Genomic DNA, 27221 nt, shown 5'->3' on the forward strand with positions numbered 1-27221 from the left:
CCATTCAGTCTTCCTGACTCTACTCTAATGTAAGGGATTACATGGTTGTTAAAAGAAAAAAAAATCTATATTTTTCATATATTAGTGTATGTGATAATCCAGGTTTTAATTTTAGCTATTTCATTTTATGAAAATCTACATCTAGGCTATATGATAACTAACTAGATTCAACTACTTTGAATAGTACTAGAAAATGATTGTTAATCTGTGCCTTTGCAATAGGTTCATTTCCGCTGCTTTACATGGCAGAGCCTATATAACACACACCAGGATCTTGGAGTTTGCCAGTACTGTTTAATATAAAACATACATACATTGAAAATACTGTATTTTGAACAATTAAGAGGTATCCAAACTTTTCTTTAATGTGACATGTTGAAAGAAATACAGTTAAATTTGGAGATAGGTTTCCCAGAAATGCAGCCATTTCTTATATTCTTGCTACTACATAACTAAAATCAGTTATAGTGATGTAAAAATAAACTTTGCTTTCAGATGTGTTTTAAAATAATATTTTAGATAATGTTCTTCTACTTCTGGCCACTTTATAATCCCCTGTAAATCTAGGTATTGAGCAAATAATCTTTACATTACATTTGAAAATAGTGTTAAAATTCAAATTAGTTAAAGTGGATTAATGTCCGCTATTACATTTAAGAGAAATTTATTAATGTAGAAGGCCAATATTCCTTAATTTATATATGCTTGCAGACTTACTGGTCACAATCCACATAGTAATTCCTCAAAGACTTCCAAATTAATGAGAATTCTATTTTAATATTTTTCTCAGATTATGAACAGGAGCAGTCATTGTGTGAAAAAGGAGAAATAGATTGCACTAGGAAAACATTAGCTTTGTCACCTAGAAGATATGGATGACAATGGAGAATTGGAGAATGAAGTAGGAACTTGTGGACATGGCCCCAAGTCCTTTCCCTGATGCTAAATGATAAAGGCAAGATTACCTAATGTTTATTGTAAATTCAATTACATAGCAAAAGTTCTGGGTGACTTTCATCACAAGATGGATGAGGTACCACCATCTCCATTCCATGGGGACATAAAAGTATCAGTAGCCATTGCTGACATATTCAAGAAAAAGTCAGGGCCATGAATGTATTTTGAGCATGTAGAATATTTTCCTAATTGTACATAAATTATCTGGGAAGATTTTAACATAAAATCATAGAAAAGAAAATAGGTATATATTAAAATAGCATTTTAATCAAAAATATTAACAAAAGACACATTTCTATATTGCTTATCTGAATATCTGATATTTTGATACCTGCACTTAAGATTTAAATTTTAAACAAATGGGAGTTTATTAAGACTTGACTGATAATTTTTAAAGTATGCCTCATCACTTTGTCCTCCAAATAATTTTTTGTGTGTGGCTGTAGAGTAAAAATGTGATTTATACTATTTCTAATTATGAAATCCTTGACTGATATTTACCCCCAAATCTCATGCTCAGTGGAATGTTGAAAAAAATCTGTTGTGCTCATCTAAGGGAGAGATACCGCTAACTATATCATGTGTTGTTGATGAAGCAAAAATTTAAAAAAAAACCAAAATAAATTCACTTATTTTTCTCTGGAAATTATCTCATGGGTCTTTTACAAATATAATAATCTCCACTCTGCAGTTAAGTCTCCAATAACAGGCTTTAATAGCAATTTTAGAAAGCGACAGGTATTTAAGTGGAAACACTTGTGCATTTATTTGTAGTTTCCAAGTTGTATTACAGATCGTTCATAGATGCATCGGAAAGCAGATGGCTGAATTTCCCAGAATTGCACAGGGTTACTAAACAGGCTTACTCCTGAATAAGCAGCTTTTTTGCTATTGTATCCAAGAGGACAAAAATCATTAGGGCCAACGGCAGCAATTTTGTTGTTGTGAAGGTAGACAACCTGAAAATTAAAAAAAACATAGAAATAAAACTGTTTTCTTGTAGTCAGTTGTAAAAAGGCAAAATTAATATATCTACATGTTTGAGCCAAAATACTTTTCAACCTTATCCATTCTCATCAGAAACAAAGGACCCATAAACACATGTAATCAGTTTATTTCTATGGGATAACAAGGAAATTTCAGTGCCTTAGCTTGCTGTTTTCTGTCATTTCCATATATTTGTATGTTCCCAATACTTACATTCCACAAACTAACTGAATCTTTCAGGTACATAAATTTCTGATGCTAGACTTTAGCAGCTACAAGATGTTAAAGCAGGAGTTCGAACCACAGATATTTGATACCCTTCTGCAGAGCTCAGGGATCTTCATTTGTTAATATTGAGAGTAATAAAGTATTCTTTCATAATGTTTTTTGTGATTCTCCTGACCATTACAAGATTGAACTAACTGTGCTATTTTTATAAAATAAAATAAAATATCATCAACATTAAATGCTGCAATAAATATTTATTCTACTGGAGATCGGACTTCATGTCCTAAGTAATCACTTCCAAATCTATGATTCTATATTCTTTAACCATTATATGGCAGAAAGATGATGACATTCTCATGGGTATGATGTATATTTTTCTGTACCCCCTCCAATTACAAGAGAGCAAAAAACAAATATAATTTATGTTGCATTATAAAATTATATCTGTAGCAATGTAAAATTTTCAAGGTTTCCCTGCATAATTAAATTCAAAGAAGTTACTAAATTAGGAAATATTTATAGTCAGAGAGGTTGCAAAGTGCTAACCATCATGGTTTGTATTCAAAAGATAATATTTTACATTAACTTTATAAATACATTATGTTAATTGCATGTTTATTATAAACTCTGAGGTTAAGGTACCTGTGTAAACTCTCAAAAACTTTCGGGTTTCCTGTTGTATTTACCATCTTCAGACCATTGTTTTCTATCAACTTATGCATGATCATGTTATTAAAACGGCAATTACTCAGGCTATCATTCTGAAGCCAAAATGCAGCATTTTCTGCACGTGTCTTTTTCAGGTCAAGATACCTCTCCGATATAGTGCATTTTATCTGTGAGTTTAACAATATTTCTAATTATTCTCCTTAGTATATACTTTACCTGTATGTATTTGTGTTCTCCTAGTCCAGCAGGTACTTTGGCCAAATCATTGTTGTCTAAATGGAGTTCTCTCAAATGTGGCACATTGGTTAAAGATCCATTTTCCACACTAGCAATGCGATTGTAACTGAGGCCAAGCCTATAAGGAGAAAAACATTGTGCCAACTATGCTGAAGTAAAAGATTGCTTCTGTATGTTCATTAAACATAATTTAACACCTTGATTTCTTATGATTTCATTTGTATTCTATGCATTTTTAACTATTCTGCAAGCTGGCAGATGCACTTCCTCAAAAGCCAGATGCCCTGTATAGAGTTTAAAGATTTATGAAGGCCCCAGCAAAAGGAAGATATTTTTAAAAACTAATGTTTTACAGCAGGGTAGAATATATGTGGGCTGCATGAGATCCCTTCAGATCCTCAGCTATGTTTGACCCCAGAATAGGCATAGATATAATATTTTGACTGTCGTTGAATGGAAATTTTAATCTAGAAAGCAAGCCTTTTAAACCTCACAGAAACCTCCATAGCATCACTTAAGACCCCATATTTTGGTCCCATTCTGTTTTTACATATTCTAACTTATAGTTGTTCTAATCATCTGAAATTTTACTCCTTAAATCTTTTACAAGTCACACCAGTTTTTCAAGTATTCGATTATTGAACTTTAACCTACCTTGATAAAGATATTAAAATAATGAAGGATAACTGTTCAAGATTGGAAAAATTAGTTAATGTGAAAAACTAGTTAATATAACTAGTTAAAACTAGTATTTTAAAATGTTTTCTATAGTAGCTTTAATATTGATATTCTATGTTTCTAATTTTCTTTGCAAACACGTTAGGCATGATAAAAACTAAAAGATCACATTGTTACAAAGTGAGATCTGCATTAATATATTAATATATATATATATAAATCATACTTAGCCAAATTGGGAAGGTCATTTAAACTATCTGCATCAATTTTGCTGATTTTGTTGCCATCAAGATGAAGTTCTGTCAGAGATACAGGAAGACCTAAAAATTTTTAAAAAATGTTTATGTATATAAGTTTCATACAACTGCACAATTCCTAGAAATATTATTTTTTTGAATTTATGTATTATGTGACACTGATGAAAAACATTTTTGCAGTTTAATTAACAGCATTTTTTTTTTACTTTGGCACTGAGTTATTCTGGATCTCTTACAAATTATTCTTAAGCTCATTTGCCAGTTCTTATGATAATACAGTAACGCAACAAGAAAGACCTACTAAAATTCAGGGACCTTTTCCATTTAAAACATCTTGAAAAATTATAGTCAGAAGTATGAGTGATTTTTTTGATTAACTCTTCACCATGTCTTTACTGCAATTAATATAGACTCTTGTTCAGATGTGAAAGGATACTTCCATGTTTCTTTTGTTTAAGAAGAGTGAATTTTGGAAATTATTGCATCAATCTTAAAATGTTTAACTTGCTAGAATGCTTAATTAGTTTGCTGTGTCAGGTCTTATATACCAAGTGAGGAATCAACATATGGAGCTACAGAAGTACAAATCACCTTGATAAACACTGAATACTATCAATATAGACTATGAGATTGATGTGCTGAAGGCGTACTTTGCTTCTGTCTAGCTCATAATTATTTGTATTGTTCCAACTCTACCACAAACATTCAGAATAGTTCCCTACATCTGAATCAGTGGTGGGTTGGTAGCAATGGCAGTGGCTCTGCGCATCTGCAGAACCTTCTTTGCATGTGCAGAAGCATCACGTGTATGTGTGAGCGCCTGCACGCCCACAAGCGAACCAGTAGCAATTGAAATTGAAACCCACTACTGATCTGAATGTTTATGTAGGTTATATAATATACTGATACAGTATACTGAACTGGTACAGTCCTGCTTCTTGAGATTTGTTAGCAAGAATGCTGAAGTAGAGAGACTGAAATTGGAATATCATTCCTCTCCCAATAAGCTGAAAGACAGGCTATACATTTTGACTCTTACAGTAACAAATCCATTTAATAAATAATTCTGTAAGAAAGACTTCAAAACTAATTTACCCACTTTCTTTTCCTTTGTTCCATTTGGAATTGGACCTGCAACTTATGTATTCATAACAAATACACATAGACTAGAACTGTGTATACTGAAAAGATTCTGAGAAGTTGTAAAGAAGCTATGTTCTTATTGCATACATCCCTCCTATGGAATTCCAGTCTGTCAGCTGAGGTACTCTATTTAATAGGCATTCTTTGCATCTATGTATTCCTTCCTCTGATGCCCTAGTGGTAAATGGCAACCATTTCTTGATAGGGAGACAGAAAAAAGTTGTATAAAAATAATAAACTCAAAACATTAGCAAAATAAAAAGTTGAACATACATGTCCTTTACATTAGTAGCCATTTCCCTTAAATTGAGAATTAAAAATATCCAAATACCAATTTAAGGTATTACTAAGGTTAAAATGCATTTTATCCTAATTTCAGAACATTAAGATTTTCTTACATGATGTATTCCTTATATTTAGACATCACTTATTTTATATATATTTGAAAATGAAATATAAACAACAGGGTACTTAAACGCTGATGTTTCACATAACCTCTAAAAACAGGGATTTTACCTTTAGGAATAGAAGTTATATTTGTGTCTGAAATACGGAGGTAGGAGAGCTTCTTCATCCCTAGAAAGGCTCCATTTTCAATCCCTGAGCTTTTTAATGGATTGGTGCCCAATTCTAAAATACATTAGCAAAAAATAAAAAATAATAATAAACTAGTTACAGAATCACATCACCAAGTTATATAATAAATTAATTATAACTTATCTAATTAATTTTACTATATATAAAGAAAACCAATGCAGTTAATTGTTGCATCTCTATAAAATTATTCTTGATTTTGAAGGAAATGGATAAAAGGCAATAGGATTCAGTCTGTAGCCAACTATCGGAATTTTCTTTACCTGACAGTATTCTCTGATTTTTAGATATGTGAAATGTTATTAATTAAAAATAAACAGAAGCTTATTGGCAAGCCTAAAAAGTGAAATAGTCTTATTTGATCTAATATATGGAGTATCTATCAATTAGCTACCAAGCCAGATCAGGCTGCTGATTTTAATATTTAGGGCCCTAAGTAATTTGGAACCAGGAGAACTGACAGATAGGTCCTCCTGCTACCAGCCAGGTAGATTGCTAAAATTGCAAATTGCATTTTGCGGTCACTTCAAATGCTTAGAATATATCTAAAGCACTAATGTTTGTTTGGTTTTTTATTATTAGGCCTCTGCTAAATGCAGTCCTTCATCCAGGCCTTCCTTCTATGAACATTGTTCCAATCATTTTTGTGACTTTTATTCACTTCGCTTTTTAAATTGAATATGTTATTTTTCTACATTTAAATATTTTAATCTTTGTAATAATAGAAAGTGGTAAACAAAAACATTAAACAAGGAAATAAATAATATTATTTTCTGCAACACTTCCTTTACCTTTCTTATCTATCACCTTAAAAAATTAAATGTTGCTAGCAAAATAAAATATCATTTCCTTGCTGTTGTATTAAGGTACATTCCTCAGTTTCTTCAATTGGCAGATAACCTAATGCTGTCATTGGTCGATTCCTCTTCCTTCATTTCTTTTCCAAACATCATTAGCCAGTGAGAAAAACTGTCCCAAATTGCTTTCCTTAACACATGGTATAGAGAAGTTGAGTCACTGTGGGGAAGTGCTTTTGCTAACACTGTGATCTGTCACTAGGGCTCAAAGAAATAAAATTTGCAGAAACATCTTAAAATATGTAATGGTTTTGTTTGGGATAAATCTATTTGCAACATAAAGCAAACCCATATCAATCTTTTGTATAGGAAAGATTTTTTTCCTATTTATTTAAACACAGGTGTGTTGCTCTTTCAAAACATTACAGTCATGTATTTGAAAAAAAACTTTAATGCTTTTAAAGCTTAATATATATGTGTTTATATATACAGAACTTGTGTAATGCCTAAATGATAGTTTGCAGAGTACTGCTTAGGCATTATGTGAACATGTGTCTCTGCAGAAGGTGCCAACTTCCTGTCCAGCTCAAGCCAACCTGGCCATGAAGAGTAGGAGCCAGTGATTGGGAGAGAAGGGTATTCCTGTAGCATCCAAATGTGATCACTGGAAGCTGAGGAGAACTCTGCCCCTGAGTGCAGGATAGTAAGCTTCATCAAGGAGCATATGTATGGTATATGTTTCAAAAGCACAGGAAAAGTGTTGCTTCAAACCCAGAAAAGCTAGACAAAAGTAAGATTCTTCTGAGATAGATTGAGATTGGATAAAAGTTGTACACATGAACATCCTTTAAAAATGTTTAGTGGATTATTCTTGACATTTATATCCCAATGCCCCCCAAAATTTAATTTAAGTTTAATTAAATAAATAAATAAAAATGTCTCTTGGTAATAGATTTCAATGTATGATGCAAATAACCATCAAGATAATGACCTCAGCATGAACCATACTACACATCTCATATATGAGAAAAAGGCTTCTCATTTTTTTCATACTGAACTATTAATTGTGATATCATTACTTAATTATCTTTGGAAATTTACCTTAATATTCCAATGAAGAAGATCTAATGAAATTTGGATTTCATCAAATTTCAACATTATTTTACATTTTACCTACTAATAACTTCATCTTATAAACTTTTATTTATAAGTAGTTTTGCATACCTATGACAATCATATTATTCAGTCCACTGAAGGCAGATTTCTTTAATTTGACAATATCATTTTCATGTGCACGCAGTTCCTGCAAACTTTTTGGCATGTTTTCTGGAAGTTCCTTCAAGTTGTTTTTGGAAAGATAAAGTCTCTCCAGTTTCTTGAGTGGAGAAAAAGCTCCAGGACTGATTTTGCTGATTTTGTTGTTAACAAGGATCAATGCCTGAATAGTAAAGTAGGACAGTTGTTAATGCCAGACAGGAAACATATTATCAGAAGCAAGATTATAAACATTCACCAGAATGCTTGTATGCTAATCTCCCAATGGCCTGTTTTGAATTTTATTTTTGAAGTACATGTTGGCAGTGCTACTTTTATGCAGTCAGTATTTATATGAGTGCAAAATGAAATGTGGTTTGGCTGAAATTTTAAAATGACTGCCAGATAGAGTGGGAGAAATACTTGGATTAAGATTGTGGCAGAAGGGAAGGAACTTTAACTCTGCCTTGACACTGCCTCTATCACGCTCTCTTCAATTTTCAAAATTTCAATGAAAGAAGGGTACAAAAATCAGCTGAGAAGTCTTATTTAGCATTTTAAATGGGATGAAAGCTCAACTTCAATTATAGCTCATTCAGTAAGAACCCTGAAAACTAAGGGCACATCCAGATAACGAGTCTTTTGAATCCTTCTATATCCATTTTTAAAAAGGTAAAGATTTTTCCCTGTCCAGTCGTGTTCGACTCTAAGGGGTGATGTTCATCTCCATTTCTTAGCAGAGTGAGCCAGTGTTGTATGATGATATTTCCATGGTCATGTAGCCAGCATGACTATACAATGAAGGACACAGAATGCTGCTACCTTCCCACCAAAGTGGTCATATTTATCTATTTGCATTTGCAAGCTTTCAAACTGCTAGGTGAACAGAAGCTGGGGCAAGTAACAGGAAAGGATGCTGTCATGCGGCACTTGGTCTTGAACCTTTCCAGCTGACAAGCTCTGTGTCCTTAACCCCTGAACCATGGCGCCCTCATTCCATTTTAAAACACACATAAAATTGAACCAGGTTCTTTGGACTTTTTTTTCCCAGATATCCAGTGGTGATATCTATTAGACTAGAAGTTTATTGCTATTGGATTGATGCTGACTGTGGAAGCTTGAGGCTGTGAAAGTGTGCATCATTATATTTTCAGATACATTTCAGATATTTGGTTGGTTGGGCCTGTGGGAAACAGCAAAGAGTGACTTGCACAGGGATGTCTGAGCCAAAGGGGAAGAGACATACTTCTATGTAGAGAGTGGTGGTTTATTTCATTTCTCTCCCCTTGTACTGTGGGGGAAGAAAAACTGCTGAAAGTAGAATGCTCCCCCTGTGTAATATCTAATCTCTAGCCATTTTGTGAATGCTGGTATGCCAGGTAATAATGGAACTTTGGGCATCTACCTCCTTCATCATCTGCTACTTTTAAAGAGCATTTATCCATCAATTTAACTAACAATTGAAGTAGATCATAACAGCTCACAAAGTCAAGTCCCTGATGACAATCTGAACCTTAGTTACTAATATCAAACCAAATAAGGGATATCTAAGTCAGTCTCTCTCTCTGCACAATGAATGCTAACATGACTGAATTAGGTTTCAGATCGAGAACGAAATGTATATAAAATATTTCAGACTAATTACAATTTTTGAATGATGTAACAAAATGTTTCTCTAGACTCCATTAAGGCTAGAATGAAAGTGTTTTTGTAGTAAAAATACAAATATATTACACAAGTATTGAGTTGAAAGAAATTCAGGATTCAAGTCCTAATAGCAGAAATGAATATAGTTGTGGACTTCTTCTTTTCTCTAGTGAGAAAAGAAACAATTTTCTTATATAATTAGGGTGTTTCCTTGGGCACAGCTTTTTATTATTTCCACCCCTCAATTGCTTAAAAAATGCTTGAAGTTGAAATTTGATCAACTTCATTTCTGCTAGTTTGGAAATATCGAGAAGAGCTAGAACACACCATGTCTGAATTGTTTTTTCCCTCTAGAAAAATTCCCTCTAGAAATATTTAAAATTGGGTCTCAAAGACTCTGGATGATTACTGGAGCAACACAAATCAGCTTGTTCTCTCAAAACAAAAATATACAATAAGATTACATAAATTGTGACTGCACAAGCTTCCTTTTTTGAGGTATAAACTATATAGTTTGTAAAAAAACAAAAACAAACAAAAATCCACCATCTCCACAACAATGTTACATTATGAAAGCACCTTTTCTACTTTTTTATTTTGAAACGCCTCAGCTAATGTAATATTGAAAGGATAACAATATTTGTTTTAACCAGATGTTTCCCATTAACTTGAACAATGTAGATTGCAGTGAGAATCTCTATGAGTATGAAGGGGCAAGTAACAGCCTACTTGACTCAGATGAAAATTGCATTAAACATATCTTCTCTTTGGATGGATAGATGATAGTTGATTCTAACAACTGTATTGCTTTTATTTGTTCCTTTTAAAATTAAATAATTTCTTCCCAAATCCATTCACTTGGTTTTCTGAGCTGACAAATGTAGATAAGTATAGATGTAGGTTTTGTAGATATAGATATATAGGTGTAATAATAACAGTATTATTACTGTTCCTTTCTTTCAGAAAGGCTTCATCCCTCAAGATTTTGCTATAGCTATAAAATCATTTGTTCATCTTATTTATTTCTCATGCAAGTTGCATTCATATTAAGTACAATTATGGTATAATATTCTTTCTGACATTTAATATATAATTTTACAGAATAATCCAGTAGGAGTCAAAATTATTCTAAACCCTAGTATCTTCCTTTTATAACAATCCCTTCCTGCAATATCTATGCAGTTAAATAACTGTCCTACTCATACTTTATTTCAAATTTCCTTGTAAATTCACCTACATAATTTGTGAATTTGTTGCATAATTATCTTCCTTTAACCTTCATTCTTGTTTCAGTCCTGGGGAAATCTGCCCTTCATAACTAAGGCTGAAAGACAGGTCTCCAAACATGTAATGCTATTTCAGGTTTCAGATAAATTTGGAGAAGATTCACAGTCCTCACTTGATTACTTTAGAATCTATGCTCCAAACAAGTATGTAACATCAAGTCCATCAGTTGATTTCCCAGTATGGTCCAAAGAAGACAGATACTTACATATTTATACTTCAAACTCTCTTAAATGAATGTATGCTTGTCAAGTGGCTTGGAAGCCTTGGGAAGCAGCTAGACATGTTTATCTCCTAGGCCTGAGAAACTACTGGTTTATATATTATTCTTACAATAGAACTGAATCCAGGAAAGTTTTGTTCATAAAGAAGTCATTTTATCCTATCACTCTTCCAAAAATAACTTCTACAGACTTTGGCTGATATAAATAAATACTTTAAAGTACTTGAAATATATACTTGAAATGAACCCTTAACCTTTTAAAAAAAACAACCAATTAACAAGGCAATATAGCAAACTTCCAATAAACTATGCACATTGAGCTCAACAAGCATCTTGGCCTAGGGCCTGCGGGAAGATGTCTCACAGCTTTCCTAATGTCCAAGAGGGTCCAGGCCATCTGGATCTCAGGGTGAGGAAAGGTTACATCACAGCGCATGTGCTACAACAGAGAAGGGACATCTTCTAGGTCCCACCACATGATAATGTTTGATAGAAGGGACCTGGACTGCACCCATGTGTCAGATCTGGTGGTCTTGACAGAAAAGCTAGGGAACAGGCATTTCAGAAAGAATCTTGCCCTGTGCTGGCTAGTGCTTTAACAGTGAAAATAAGAACCTTGAATTGCACCTTGGAAGTACACTGGAATCCAGTGCAGTTCCAGCAGAAATTAGTTAAATTGTGCTTCTAAAACAATGTATACCACTATACTCAGGATCAGCTGAAGCTTCTGAATGTTCTTCAACAGCAACCCACATAGACCACATTGTAAAACTCTAATTGGAAAATGACAAAGGCATGAGTGACTAACATTGATGCACAAAATGGATTTGTGCAAAAGGCCCCATAGCCAGGGCTGCCATCTAGTATATAAGTCAGAAGCTTCCTTCCCAAATCTCCAAATCAAAACATAGGAATTATTGAAATGCTAGTATAAGAGTTTAAAATTTTACTAGATTCCTGATATAGAAAATGCAATGATGGTCAAGGCAGCGGAAAATAACTGTTTTCCAGCTATTCAACTTGAACTTTTTTAGTTCAAATTAAAAAAAAACAGTGCTAAATTGCTCAAATCACTAACAATTGCACTTATCTCACATGCTATTACGATAATGCTCAAATGTTCCATTCCAGATTTGCAAATATGTGGAATGAGAACTACCGATGTATAATTTGAAATCAGAAGAGACAGTCCGACATTACTAATGAGCAATGTTTAGTGAAAAGGTAAGAAACAGTAACAACTCCAGTTACCTTGGTATCTTTCTGATAGGTGGAACTTAACCAAACTTTAATACGTATCTTTCTGAAGGTGAAAAGAGTGTGTGCAAACATTGATATGCAACAACAGCAAATATTAGGTTAACAGGAAATAACCCCTGCATTGCAAATACATAGAGAAAAATAACAAGTCTTTTTCTTCTTAGGTTTAGAATGATTTTGTTAACTATATCCATAAAATAGAGAGATGGCATTTGGAAGAAAGACTATACCAGATCAAGATAAAATGCTAAAGTGCAAAAATGTCATACTGACAATAAATGTACATATTGTTAAGACTATGATTTTTGAGTTGTAATATATGGCTGTGAAACTGGACCATTCCAAAAACTGAAGGAAGAAAAAATATGCCTTTGAATTGTGCTGTTAAAGAAAATAACTGAGAATACCTTAGACAAGAAGAAAAACAAATAATTCCATTCAAGATAAAATAAAGTCAGACTGTTCACCGGAAGCCTGGAAAATGAAACTAACACTTACATATTTTAAATGCATAAATGAAAAACCAGTTTGGAGAAGACCCTTTAGACATTTTTGTTAAAAAAGACAAAATAGCTAAATGTTATTACTAATAGTTCAAGCATGAGCTAAGAATTATGACAATCATTGTAAAACATTCACAAACAGAATTACAGAGTTTGTCCTTAGAGCTAGATTGATCCTCTCTTTGATTTGCTTCTTGTCTTGCTTTCAGGTGCTTTGGAGAATAGGTTGGCTACGTCTTCTTTGTGGCAGCTGCTTAGATACTGGAACACTGCTATCATGTCACTCCCAGTCTTTCTTTTCATCGAAGTAGACATATCCAATTCCTTCTGCTGTTCTTTGTATGTTTTAGCCTACAATCCTCTAATTATCTTTGTTTCTCTTCTCTGCACTCTTTCTTGCATCCTGAGATCTTTTTTTATATTACGGCAATCAAAACTGGATGAAATATTCCAACTATGGTCCTACCAGAATAAAGTGGTATAAACACTGCACATGATATTCTATTCTATCCCTCTGTTAATGCAGCCTAGGAGTGCATTAGTTTTTATGACAGTTGCAGCGCAACTGCTGGCTCATATTTAAGTGATTGTCCATTAGGACTCTAAGATCTGTATCACAGTTACTCCTATTGAGCCAGACGCCATCTATTCTATACCTATGCATTTAGTTTCTCTTGCCTAAATGTAAAATCTGACTTTTCTCAACATTGAATTTTATTTTGTTAAAAACAAAGCCAGTGTTCAAGTCTGTCAAGATCCTTGCACTTATCTTCTGGAGTGTTGGCTATTCCTGCCATCTTGGTGCCACCTGCAAATTTGATGAGTTCCTCTCATCAGAATACTAAGCCTAAATCAGAATCCTGAGGTATACCACTGCTTACCATGTTAATGAAGTCCCATTAAGGACTACATGTTGAGTATGGTTGATCAGGCAGTTAGAAATCCATTTGGTGGTGATGCTGTCTAACCCTCATTTTTATATCTTATCAAATAATAGGTTGTAGTCAGTGGTGGGATTCAAATAATTTAACAACCGGTTCTCTGCCCTAATGATTTCTTCCAACAACCATTGGAAGTTAACAACCAAACTGCTCAGAAAGTTAACAACTGGTTTTCCCGAAGTGGTGCGAACTGGCTGAATCCCACCACTGGTTGTAGTCTACTTTATCAAATTCCTTACAGCATTTCTCTGGTCCACTAATTTTGTCACTTTGCCAAAGAATGCAATACGATTTGTCTCGCATGATCTGTTTTTTACAAACCAGTAGTTATTATGACTTTGTTTCCCTCTAGGTAGAAAACAGATGGAAACAACTGAAAAATAAGAACAACAAATCATTCAATCCAAAATTCCATTATGGTCAATGACAGCAAGATTAAAAAATACAAAAATAATGACCATCTACAGCAAAAGCTGTGTATGAGTTATATGAAACCTAAATGCTAAGATTTAAAAAATTGAAGAAGAAAAATTAAATAATGTACCAGAAACTGATAAACATAAAACATATAAGATACAAATATAATTTTTAAAATTAACAAAAAAGTTATACAATATCATCCCTACATGATTAAGAGAACTTATGCCTTATTACAGAAATTCCTGCAGCAGAACTTCGCAGAAGCAATTGATGATGAGAGTATAACAATAACCACAAAGAGAATCAGATCTACACATTGCAAGACTTATATAGAATAACCTATTTGCTTTCTCTTTTTAGTAAATTATAAATTTAGAAACTGTTACATAAGTCTCATGCTATTATTTCTGCTTACCTATTTCCTCATTATACACTTGAGTATTAAGAGAACAGCTTTGAAATACTTGGGGAACAATACTTTTTCATGGACAAGTTCCCTTATATATTATTTTAACCATTGTAGTCCAGCTGCAAAACATTTTTATTCACTAAATGCATCATCTTATTTGCAAGACTGGGAAAAACAGATGGCTCATCTCTTTATGCTTTGATTTTTAGCCATTTGAAATTCTTTCATCATTAGCTATACACAAGATATCTGTAAAAGTAGCACATGTTAAAGAAAGGAACATTAATGAAACTCAAAATGTTCTAAACAGCTCTGGGGGAAAAAGTGAGGAGGGAAAGTGTCCGCAAAAAAGTAAAGAAACTGCCATTTTGAACAGTTTGTATTGTAGCACATTCTGTCCCTGATGTATATCATTTACTGTTCATCATCAGTAAAAACAGGAGGTATGTTTTACAGATGGGTCTGTTGTGCATATCTAGATATGCATATGGTTTTAATTCTAGGTTCTAAGCAGCAATGGCCACATTTGGGAGAAGAAAAGGTCATGCACAGTTTAACAGCACAAGAAGGAGTCTCCCCCACCCTATCATCCCCTCCTAAAACCATTTACCATTCCTGTGAAGGTATAGGAATACTTTTCAATCCAAGATAAGAATTGCAGGAACATCACTGGCAGAGTAAAATCTAATCTGTTTTAATACCAGTCTTTGAACATTACTGAGCTTGGATTGTCTTTTTTTCTACAATACAAATAAAGGCTGCTAAGCAATTTATTTTTTAAGAATAAAAGGAAGGAAGGAAGGAAGGAAGGAAGGAAGGAAGGAAGGAAGGAAGGAAGGAAGGAAGGAAGGAAGAAGGGAGGGAGGGAGGGAGGGAGGGAAGGAGGGAAGGAAGAAAGAAAGAAAGAAAGAAAGAAAGGAGGGAGGGAGGGAGGGAGGGAGGAGGGGGGACGGAGGGAGGGGGGAGAAAAGAAGGAAAGCTCTTCCATAGACACCGTTAGCAACATGTTAATTAGACAAGTAATCCTACTCTTTCAATTACATCACTCTCAATTAAAAGTGAATTGAACTGCATTTGCTTGTAGCAAGTTCCACCTTCCAAGTTGAAATGGATATGCTTAAACATTATTTAAGATCCTTGATCATGTAATAACCATTACATGGGGCCTCTGGTGGCTCAACGGACTAAGTCTGTCTGTTATTAACACAGCTGCTTGCAATTACTGCAAGTTCAAGTCCCACCAGGCCCAAGGTTGACTCAGCCTTCCATCCTTTATAAGGTAGGTAAAATGAGGACCCAGATTGTTGGGGGCAATTAAGTTGACTTTGTATATAATATACAAATGGATGAAGACTATTGCTTAACACATTGTAAGCCGCCCTGAGTCTTCGGAGAAGGGCGGGATATAAATTCAAATAAAAAAACCAACAGTATCAATTACAAGCAAGGCAGAATCAATCTGGACCAGGTTTCAGAGAAATTATACATGGCTGACATATCAATAGCTTAGTTCCATCCATATGTGATGTGAATGAAAAGTTATTAAATTAGGTTTGTACTAGGCTTGATGTATATCATCAGACACTGTTGAACTGTTGTGATGCCCCACCACATTGCTTCTTTAATACATTCTGTTTCTAGGATCTAGGATTAGAATTTTGGACCTTCTGAAAAGAATGACCTTTTGTCCATCTGAATCAGCTGTATAGGACATTCTGTGTTAATCATCATTAGAGGCAATCCAAAGAATTGTGAAACTTGAAAAACTTTAAATCAGGACTCTCTAAAGTTATTTTCTTGAACTAGTTGCCTAAATGATATAATATTAAGTAACATAATTTGAACCAATAGATTAATATCCAACAGAAGGGAAAGCCATAAATCAGCTCCAATGTAACATAAGAACAAATAATGTAAGAACAAACCTGTCAGAACAGGCTGAGTCCAACATTCTGTTTTTTCACAGTAGCTAACCAAGTGGCCCTGGAAAATGGAGATGAAGACATACCCCTTATCCACTATGGTATCTTTGTAACTAATATTTGGAGGTATGGTAATATTAAGCCTTCAAGACTAATAGCTTGCAATCTAAATGAATCTAATTTTTCTCTTAAAACCATGTCTGCTTACTAATGGCTATTAAAATCTTACTGGTAATGAATTCCATAGATTAATTGTGAATAAGAGTTTTCCTTTCCATTTCTTTTCAATAAGATTTACTGGAAGAAGTCTGGTCTTAGTTTTGGAAGGAAAGGGAAGGGAAGGGAAGATCTCCCTATCCTTTTTCAGGGTTTCTTAAAGACATAGAGGACATAAATAGAAGTGTTTGCCTCTTGAGTATTTATAATGTGTATGTACATTTGATGCTACATTTGTCTTGAAAGCATGATTTCTTAGAGTAAATACCTATGCAAAGCTGACCAATAAAGTGATATAAAATCACTATTAACTGTACTTCTGTGATGTGTGCATAGACTAAGGTGCATTGGCCATTATTACTGGCAAACACCGATTAAACACTTCCCCTTCTCCTCAGGGATTTCATGAGAAATCAAAATCCTGTCATCAGTGTATTGATGGTGTGGCACTCTAAAGCTCAAGATAAACCTCAATTGATGGCTTTATGTAAATGTTAAATAGTTTAGACCTTAAAAGAGCTTTGCAAGAGCCAAAGTATACTTTTTTGGAGAACGGCCATCTTCTGGAAACTTTAGCAGCCCTTAATTCCTAGATGCATATTCCAAGAAATTCCTTACATTTAAGAATTATCTTATTATCAAACATCAAATTTTAGTGTTTCCATTGGCAATTGTAAATCTCTTTCTCTCTCTTTCTCTGTCTCCTTCCGTCTGTGCCTCCTTCCGTTCCTCCCCATCTCTCTCCCTCCTTTTCCCCCGCCCTCTCTCTCCTCTCTCTCATACACATACTATAATGGTCTGAAATGGTCCCCAAGATGGTCCAGGAGATTGACCTGGAGTATTTCCTTTCCTGTTTCTCTTTTTTCATTTCCCAGATGATCACTACTTTTTGTTCTTTTCTGCTAACCCAATGCACTAGGCTTTCATTACCTTGAAAAAAAGTTATGCCATATTTAGATGGAAAATTGGGGTGAAGGTATTTGTACATTATCCCTTTGTACATTATCCCTTTAACACCAATAACATAGTGTGTTTCACTATAACTTACATGAAGATCCTTCAGATTTTTGAAATCTCCATCCTTTATTTCAGTTATTTTATTGTTCTGTAAATCAAGTAGAGTAGTATCTGGGGGAAGATCTTTCGGAACTTCCTTCAAACCTATAAGGAGCGGGGATGAAAAATTGTTACAACCATTCAATCATTTTGAAAATTCCATGTCCTAATTATGGTCAGTTAGAACTAGACTATAATTCTGTACAACAATCTGAAGCCAGACTTGGAAACTTTCTCAATAGTATATTCTGCAGGTTTCACTAGACAAATGTTTGAAGAAAGGCCTTGTTTGGGTTCAGTTAGTTGTCAAAGATCTGAAGAGAGTAAATTGTATACAATCAGTATGGGCAGATCAAGCAGTTGTTTAATTGGATATGTATCCTCCTACTAAAATAAACTGTGAAATTATTTCTGTAATGGTCACAATTCCAAAATACATTTTAAAAAAGGACTAATACACTCATATGACTGATCACAATGTAAATGCTCCCTTTATTGAATTAATAAAAGCTAAACATATATCTTGATTAAACTATATGAATTTTATTATTTCTTTTTGAAACTGAGACTATATTCAGGTTTCATGTGTTTGTGTAAATATATATGTGCATACGTGCATACATGTTTATGTGTTGTGTGAAGAATGTATTTCTACTTAGATGTCTATGCTTTAATACTATCAGTCAGATTGTTTAAAATGTGCAGCCATTTTCAAATACAGTTTACATGGAATTAAAATTGTTCCATACAATCTCACTTTACCCAGAGTCTAAATGACCTATTGTATATTCTTGTAGCATGTGTTTCTGGGTTCTGGGTTATTATTGCATAGCAAAAAAAAAAAAAAAAAGGACCACACAACTATGGAATTAAAAAAGTGGGGGGGTCAGAATTGTTTTGTAATAGAATAACAAATTGAAAAAGATAGTTGAAGTGACTTGTTGTTCATCAATTAACTTTATTTTAGCGGATATATATCTCTTTTTTTCCCCATTAAGGAGCCAGTAACGGCATGAATGAGTTTCCAGATGTCTCCCTTAAAGGCACTAAGCACAGTTAAAGCAATTTATGTCAGAAGTTAACTATATCAAGTACATCATCTACATAGTAATTTCTTTTGCAGTATTCCATCTTTCCTTTTTTCCAGGTTTCAGAATGCACAAAACATTTATGTACAGCTGACTTGTGATCAATCATGTAATCAAGCTGAAACCTGCTGTGATCTACTACATTATCTTTCAGCGGGCATTTTGTTCTGGATGCCTTATATGATGTGGTATATTCTATTGAGGTATAAATTGCACTGATGAAGGGGAAAAGTGCTTATAATATGTGATACGCTAATCCTTAATGGCATTTTAAAAAATTCTGGTAGTGCCAATCATTGTTGCAGTTGAAATCTCCTGTATTTTTGATGTCTATAACTGAGAAATAGGTAATCTTTCCACTACAGGTAGCCAAAACTACTGTAAAAGGGAACTACTGGAGCATTTATAAGACAAGAAGACTAAAAGCAATTTGCAAAGTAGGGATAGGAAAGCAAACAGCAAACAGTAAGTAACAAAGTTTTGAACCTACATCACTAGATGTAGAACCATGTATTACTGGTATAGGCTATCTCTCTTCAAAAGATTTGGAGATAAATGAATTAAAAATGTAATGATTGCTGCCGTATTAAGAAAATATGATACTTTATACTTAAAGTGTCTACCATGGTTTATTTTGCTTAATTATATGAAATATATAATTTTTGCAAAAATTATTAAAATTAAATAAAATTAAATCAAAACTATAACACTCCCAGATTCTTATATCTAAACTTACTTGTCCATTTTATTGAATACTTTTTCGGAGAAAGTAATTCACTGTTGGTTTCCTGTTGTTTAAACCACAGATTCCTAGCACCTATTTCAAAGTCTAAATTCTATAAATTGTGAGGCTGTAAAAGTCACCTGTGGACTTTGTTGTGTCCTGTGTCTCAGCCAATCTGAGTGCCGCTCGGTCGGATTGGCTGAGACGCAAGCAACAAAAGAAGCAGGAAGCCAGGAGCATTACGATTGGCTTCCCTTCTGACAGATCGAAGGGGTTTTTAAGTGGGCGGTTTTCGGAGAAAGTTAGTCAGTCCTGTCAGATGTTCGTTGTTAGATAGTTATCTGCCTGTTAGCTTGTGATTCATGAATAAACACAAGTTGTTATTTCAACCATTCCTGATTCCTTCATTGAGTCTTGGTTTCAGTACCTAATGAGCATTTGGTTTTTAAGGATTAAGATAAGACACCTATGTCATCTCTTATCTGTCAGATTTCTTACAAACAAGGTTAAATACATTTTTATAATTTATCCTTTTTGGATTTTAATCAGTTTATAATACATGAAACAGATCCAACCTTAAGAAAACATGTGGCAATGATTGATTTTCTGTAACATTCCTCCATTTATTATTCAATGCCTACTGACCATGTTGGGAGTCTTTAGACTTGCTATTAATTTCCTGATCTTCTAAGTTTCTGTTATTGTGATTTTAAATGATTTTTTAAATAACCCTTCAGTTCTGGAGATATTTGATATTCATGATTATTCTTCCAACTTCTAATAATCATAACAGAAACTTAGAAGTTCAAGAAATTAATATCAAGTCTAAAGGACTCCCAATATGGTCAGAAGGCAGTGTGGTAAAGGATGTATTAAAAGAAGGGATTTGTTTGCAAATGGTAACAAAAATCAACAAAAAATACAAAACTAGAAGAAAATAGCAATGGATACAAAGCAGGATATTGAGAAGATATTAAAATTAAAATCTTAAGTTTAAATAATTTTAAACATTTAAATACATCAGCTGGAGAAAATCAGATGGAAAGATGAAAGAAGTAAGTTTTCCAGAGAGGTTTTAAATATGAATATTTAGCTTCCCCCCCCTAAAATACTGAAAACAAACAGAGCACTAAATTCACTCCAGATGGTATCCATCTGATGGTTCTCAAAGAATTCAGCTATGAAATTGTTTATCTTCTAATAAATATATGTATCATGTTGCTAAGAGGGCCTACATGAGAGAAGATTGGGAAGCCAACATGATCAAAAACAGAGAATAAAAATAAAGTATACATTATTGCCAAAGGAAGCATACAAATGGTTAGATTCCTTAAGAATCTTTTACTGGGAGGAACGCCTTTTAATAAACCAAAATGAGTGGTGAATTGTAAAATGGCTATTCTTCTGGGGTCACCTAAATTCAAATAACCAATTAACTCTTACAAGTACTAATTAGGTCACGTTCTTGAAAATACTCAGAATTTAGGAATAGAAAGGAAAAGGTAAAGCTTTCCCCTGTCCAGTTGTGTCTGACTCTAGAGCAGGTGCTCATTTCTGTTTCTTAGTAGACGGAGCCAGCATTAACTGAAGATACTTCCGTGATCATGGGGCCAGCATTACTATACATTGAGGTGCACAGAACACTGTTACCTTCCCACCAAAGTGATAGCTATTTGTCTACTTGCATTTGCATGCTTTTGAACTGCTAGGTGGGCAGGAGCTGAGTTATGTAACAGGAACTCGCCCTATTGCACAATCTCGAAATTGTTATACAGTTAAATCAGTACTATCAATGACTACCAAATTTGGCCACACATGCAATTAAAGAACATTTCTATGCAATTAAAATGTAATTAAAGAATATTTTACTAACTAATTGGTTAGTTCAAGCACAATTTATGCTTGTACAAGAATAGTAGTATTTTGATATTTGGCAATAATATCATTTTCTACTCTTGTCCATTAGAAATGGGGAAATCTGCAGAGCAGCAATTAAACTTGCTATAGCATAGTATCATTAATTCACTAGAAGTCTGGGGAGCTTCTACTGCTGATTGCAAAGCAATAGTTTGCTGATGTGGGGAGAATGGAAGGCAGATTTCCTATTTTTTTAGCCCAGTAATTTGGAATAAAGCAACATATATTTAGGTATGTGAGCAATGCATATCATTTGTTAGAGTTATAAAATATGTTGATGAATTGGGATATAATCAGAATCTTTGACAGGACATTTGAACAGACAGTCTGTGGAGCTCTATAATATGCTTTGGAACTTACTTGTGGCAACACAACTACCTAGCAGGCAACCTAACAATTTCCTCTTTTACAGTAAGGGCAGTATTTATCTTTGGAATTCTATAAATATATGTAAATGGAACACTTTATTGAAATAAAACTATATTCAAAATTCCATAGCATCATTTATAGTTATTTCAACCATTTCATAAAAAAAAAAACATTTTAAGAAAAAGACAACCATGAATACAAGATAGATACACCTTTAGAAGTTCATAAAAGTATCACAGGATTTTAAATTTGAATCTGTTTCTCTTATTTTTTGCATGCTAATCTTTTTGATAAGCAAAAGAAGTATCTTAACTGCCTCTACTCAGGTACTTTCAAAACTGAAGAATATATAATTCAGGAAATAATTTATGAATATGGATAACAATTAATATAAACCATTTTTTCAAGCATTTTAAACAATTTAAATTTAAATTTAAGCAATTTAAACAATTGTTTAAAAGATTTTGGATGAATGGTATTACGAAAACATTGTATATGCTTATACTATCAGTAAATCCAAAAATTATATCCAGAAATGCATAATGTGCTCAAGAAATCAGTATATGTTACTGTTTAAACTTTTATATAATTCTTATGATTACAGTAGGAAATTTAAGAAAACTTGAAATTTCTTTTAAGATATAGCGCCAAGAGTCTTCGGTTAACACTCATATTTTATTTTTCTATGTACTATTTAATAATAAAACATAATTAATGTGCATTACATATTAGAAACAGTTTGTAACGCGAACAAAGAACTGAAAATGATGAGAAGAACTGAAGACAGAAAACAATTCAGGAGATAAAAAGCTATTTCCATTATACTTGCAACTTACTATAGTTGAATGAAATTAGGAAAACTTTAAAGCATAATGGTATTATAGCCTTTATAGTCAATATTTTTCATTCGTGTTCTGATTATTTATTATTGATACATTGTACTGAATTGTTTTCCTTCTTCCTCAGCCAGCCTTAAAAAACACATCTCCAACACGGGTAGAAAGAGGGTAAAATAGATTATTAATGCTAAATGAATAAATTGCAGTTAAATCGATGAATTATATGAAGTTCCCATGATCATTTCTCCTTATTTTATTATATCCCTTTTGCTCTTCATACAATTAGGAATAAAAGACAGGATATAATGAATGGAAAGGAACTGGAAACCAAGGCCTTACTTTTCTACATGTTGATAAGATTATTGAATATAACATCACATATTTCAATTTATTTAAAGGAAATTCAACACAGAAATTGAACACAGTGTTATTGCCACAGAATAATTCAAACTCATTTAAATCAATCAAAACAAACATTTTATGAGGTAACATTTCATTCAACTTACCTAAATCAGAACACTGAACAACCCGGAGGTGGCATTGACAACGAAATGGGCATACTGGCATAGGAGGATATCCTGTAGGTTCAGGTGTTCCAGATCCTGCTTCATCTTCAAGCATAAAATCAAACAAGCCTCTTTGATAAAATGGTTTGGCCAGGCAAAGTGGCAGGAATAGAAGAAAAAGGATAGCCAGTTTCATGATTTAGTTCATCTATCCAGCAGAGCAGGAATGAATCTAGAAGTCAAAGCAAAGGTGTACAAGATGGAAACATAATTTGGGTATCTTTTGCACATTTATCATTTAAGAAGCTCCTGGTGTCACAGTATTCTGGTGCCATTGTCCAGATGTCTGGTCAAACGTATCCCAAGGATCCAGTGCTTTTGTCAGCACTGACAACAGATCATTGTGTTGTTGCAACCCAAACTGTACCTATTTCATACATGTGTGTGATGCCATAATGCATATACTAAGTGGGCAGGGCTTGTATTACAGCAGCATGATGTATCTTGTGTTATTTGACACCTTCTGACCCTATGCAAACACCTCCAGTTATGGCATCTCTGGTCCTTCTGTTCTTGCATGATATTGTTATTATATATTATATTATATAGTTTTCAGGTAGAGTTTGGATTTTAAAAATGTTTTTAGAAGTCCTTTATTACATTACTTTAAAACATTTTTAGGATTGTGGGTTTTTCCCCTTTTAAATGAATAGAATGAAAATAAAATGTGGGCATGTTTGTCTATCTATCCACATGTCAATACAATGAGAGGTTGTATTTTCACAATTTATACAAGAAATAGAGAACCATTGTAACCCAGAGTTACAAAAGGCAACATAGAGACAATTGTATATATCACTGATTTAATTTACATTTTATTAATAACAGATGCCTTTACAAGAACAATAATGATAGATAAAAGTCATACAAACTTTCCATCTCTAATTCTTAGTCAACTTAGAAACTGGACTGAAATCTTTTTTTTCCTACATTTTATACTTGGATGGTTATTCTGAAGTTCTGAAACTTATGAGTGGGGTTTGAGTGAGTGAGATTGGTTGACTGATTTTGACAATCAACAAAGTTATCAAGTAGTAGCATCCTGTGAAAGGAAGTTTTAATTGTTTAAAATGAATTTTATACATCAAAAGGAGAAAAAAACCTTCAGTTGTCATAATAGTGCAAATGAACTTTAAGCTGATAAAATGGTAGGGAACTTAAAATTACTAATTAGGCAACTTTTAATTGAAACTTCAGGTCTTCCAGGGTGAATGATGCAAGGAGAAATGGGAGGAGCTGAAAGGATTTCTATAAATAGAAATTTATATAAATCTCCTTTTGTATAATTTAATTGTTCAAGAGCAAAAGCAAAAAAAACCAAATCAGAGAAAAGATTGATATTATTGCTAGAGTATTAAAAAATGAAGCCACATTTCATTGTTCAATGACCAAATGAAATGAACACAAATGCTTACTGTTCTTAATACATTTTAGAATAAAAATAGTATATGAATAAATAGTATATTTATTCAGACAAATATGTTGTCTTTTGTTGTTTCTTTGGATCTACCGGTAATTTAGATGGTATCACTGTGGCATGAATTTTGCCCTCTTATTGATCCTAATTAGGGTCAATAAGTATTTATCAACATAAGCTTCATGAGGCAAATGGTTGACAATTATTTCCCACACGAACACTGACATTGTGAAAAGGAAAAATGTTCTTCACTTGTTTGCTCTTTATATATATATTTGTGGCATGAGACCTTGCTATTTACCAAAATGATATGAAACTATATCTTATAACCTGAAAACCATCATGCCATTTTATTGAAATAGTAATTTACTAGGTGATCTATTTAATTGCATGAAAATTAGAGTGGAAGTAACAAAATTATAGAATTATATTTTCAGAGAAATCCTTGTACAAAGTAGGGAATGAAATTCATTCAGGTTTTCCAGAGGTGGAAATTATTCAGGATTTAGGATAAAGAGGAGGCATTTTTGCTTCTCTCTGCAGTCTTCCATAAAAGGCTGCAGAGAATGCAGCATAGAATGGAGAAAAGAAGAAAAAAAATACCATTCTACAAGTGGATCCTCCTTTGTGAAACATTGGATTATTTTCATGATTCCTTCACATATGCATGCACTACCTTTTGTACCATAATCATCTTATGGGAGAAAAGCAGGAGAGGAAAATGCCCCAAAGTTACCTCTTAAGTTGCATTATGGGATATAAACTTGCACCCAGATCTCCTATTCAGTCCTGACTCCTAACACTCTAGAGGTAACTACCTCAACCCAAAGCTATGTAGATAGTTTAGACTAGAGTGCCCAGAAATTCTAGCCAATTGCCTTATTTTGCATTAACTGATTCATTATGTATAGTGAATAAATATATTTTCTATTTCAAAAGAATATCAGGGGAACACATGTTCTAGGGCATTAACACTAAAATATATACTAAAATTGCTATTTTGGTCATCAAATTAGTCATGGCATATAGACTAATTCATACGATGATTATTTTTAATTCTGTAATAATAATGAAATATCATGAAACTATAAAACAAAGGAATGCTTTGGATTAGATGGTGTATTCTTTAAAGAATTGTTTTCAATTAAAGATTAACTAATTTTGACTATTGATTTGGAGGTATAAATGATATATGATTATTACATTTAAATCACAACTAACCAATGTTTATGAATTATTAAAATGCTGCCTTTAAAAGCATTTTAATAATCTATAATTAAACAAGGTCATTCTGCCCTTAACAATGGGCCTTATCCTGCTGTATTCTTTAGTAACTGTAGGCTCTTTCATCAAGTTATCCATGACTGTACAATGGGAGTGAGTCCCATGAGCCTAAGGGATATTCTTCTGCATAAATTTGAATAGGAAATTCAGAATAAACTCGCATGGTTATGAAGAAACATACAAAACCTCTGAATTCCTCAGGCAACAAAAACTACAAACTAGCTATGGGAAACATATTTTGAAACAATACATTACATCACACTGAGCACAGAAGTGGTGGTGCATACTGGATTTTGTTGTGGTATTTCTGTCCAGGATTTTAGATCTCTTCCTGCAAGATGAATCAGCTGGAGCCACAATCCTTGGAATAAATATTTAACTTAACTGACTGGTGGAAGACAATACTTTATCTTGCTTTTAGACAAGACCAAAACTACAGTTCTATTTTACTTCAGAATTATCCTTTCAGAATCATCCTTTGATAAAGCTATAACTGGATTGCAGATACCCAAAACTTATTAGGTATTACTAATTGGTGAGTTAAATATGGTATTCTGCAGGATGCAGTCAGAGTCTTACTGAAACACATGAATATCAATTTTCAGACAGGGTGGGTAACTGCTTTTACTGTTCTTTGCTTTTACCACTGTACAGCTCCGTTTGTTTGTCTTTAGTACTTTTCAGCTGAGAATTTCCCTGTCTAAAATATCTAATCACCACATACATACGAAATATACAACTTTAGAATGTTTAGAAGGATCTTTGATCCTATGAGGAATGGATTTCCTCTTTAATTTAAAATAATCATTGGGAAGAAAAACATTCCAGTTTTTCAAGTGCAAACATGAAATCTCACAGTTCTTTCGTCTTACAATATCACCCACTCCAAACTCCACAATGCAAGAAAATCCATAGCTGCAAAATGCCTTAAGAAGCATTCCAAAAATAACAACAGCAAAAATCTCCTTAAAATGTAAAATGTAAAAAGGAAATATCAAATGTTCTCAAAAACGTTCTCAAATATTACAGATACATTTCCCCTCACAACATTTCCCCCCACAGCTAAGAACTTTTCTTACACTCTCAGAAAGTTTGCTTTTTAAAACTGAAAATACATTCAGAACAATTATTAATGAAAGCCATACCTTTTCAACCAGGGATTTGCAACAGGCACTCTTGGAGCTGAGATGCAATTAACCGAAAAGAACCAGGCAGAAGATCCTGCAGGTGTGGAAAGGAGGAGGGGTAGTTGAGTGAGGCGAGACTGTCACTTGGTAAGAACCCCTCCTGCTTCTTCTACTCCATAGCACAGTTAAAAAGCAAAGTTTTCCTCAA

At 33.4% G+C, this 27221-nt stretch overlaps 1 protein-coding gene across 1 annotated transcript; it reads right to left on the bottom strand.

The window, feature by feature from the left end:
* Positions 1-274: 274 nt before the first annotated feature.
* On the bottom strand, positions 275-27221 carry DCN (decorin). Its single transcript, XM_058190887.1, has 8 exons — positions 27032-27221; positions 23126-23357; positions 17675-17787; positions 7772-7985; positions 5673-5786; positions 3983-4076; positions 3058-3196; positions 275-1916 (listed from the first exon to the last, which is right to left on the bottom strand). Exons 2-8 carry the CDS (start codon positions 23319-23321, stop codon positions 1722-1724), a joined length of 1065 nt encoding a protein of 354 aa, XP_058046870.1. The 5' UTR covers positions 23322-23357; positions 27032-27221; the 3' UTR covers positions 275-1721.

This window comes from Ahaetulla prasina, chromosome 7, assembly GCF_028640845.1.
Source record: "Ahaetulla prasina isolate Xishuangbanna chromosome 7, ASM2864084v1, whole genome shotgun sequence".
Classification (NCBI taxonomy): domain Eukaryota; kingdom Metazoa; phylum Chordata; class Lepidosauria; order Squamata; family Colubridae; genus Ahaetulla; species Ahaetulla prasina.

Coding starts and splice junctions, on each gene's coding strand:
- DCN (XM_058190887.1), bottom strand. CDS start 23,321: ATGAAACTGGCTATCCTTTTTCTTCTATTCCTGCCACTTTGCCTGGCC. Junction 5,787..7,771: donor GAATAATATGATTGTCATAG/GTATGCAAAACT, acceptor AATGTATTTTAG/AATTGGGCACCAATCCATTA. Junction 4,077..5,672: donor TATAACTTCTATTCCTAAAG/GTAAAATCCCTG, acceptor AAAAATTTTTAG/GTCTTCCTGTATCTCTGACA.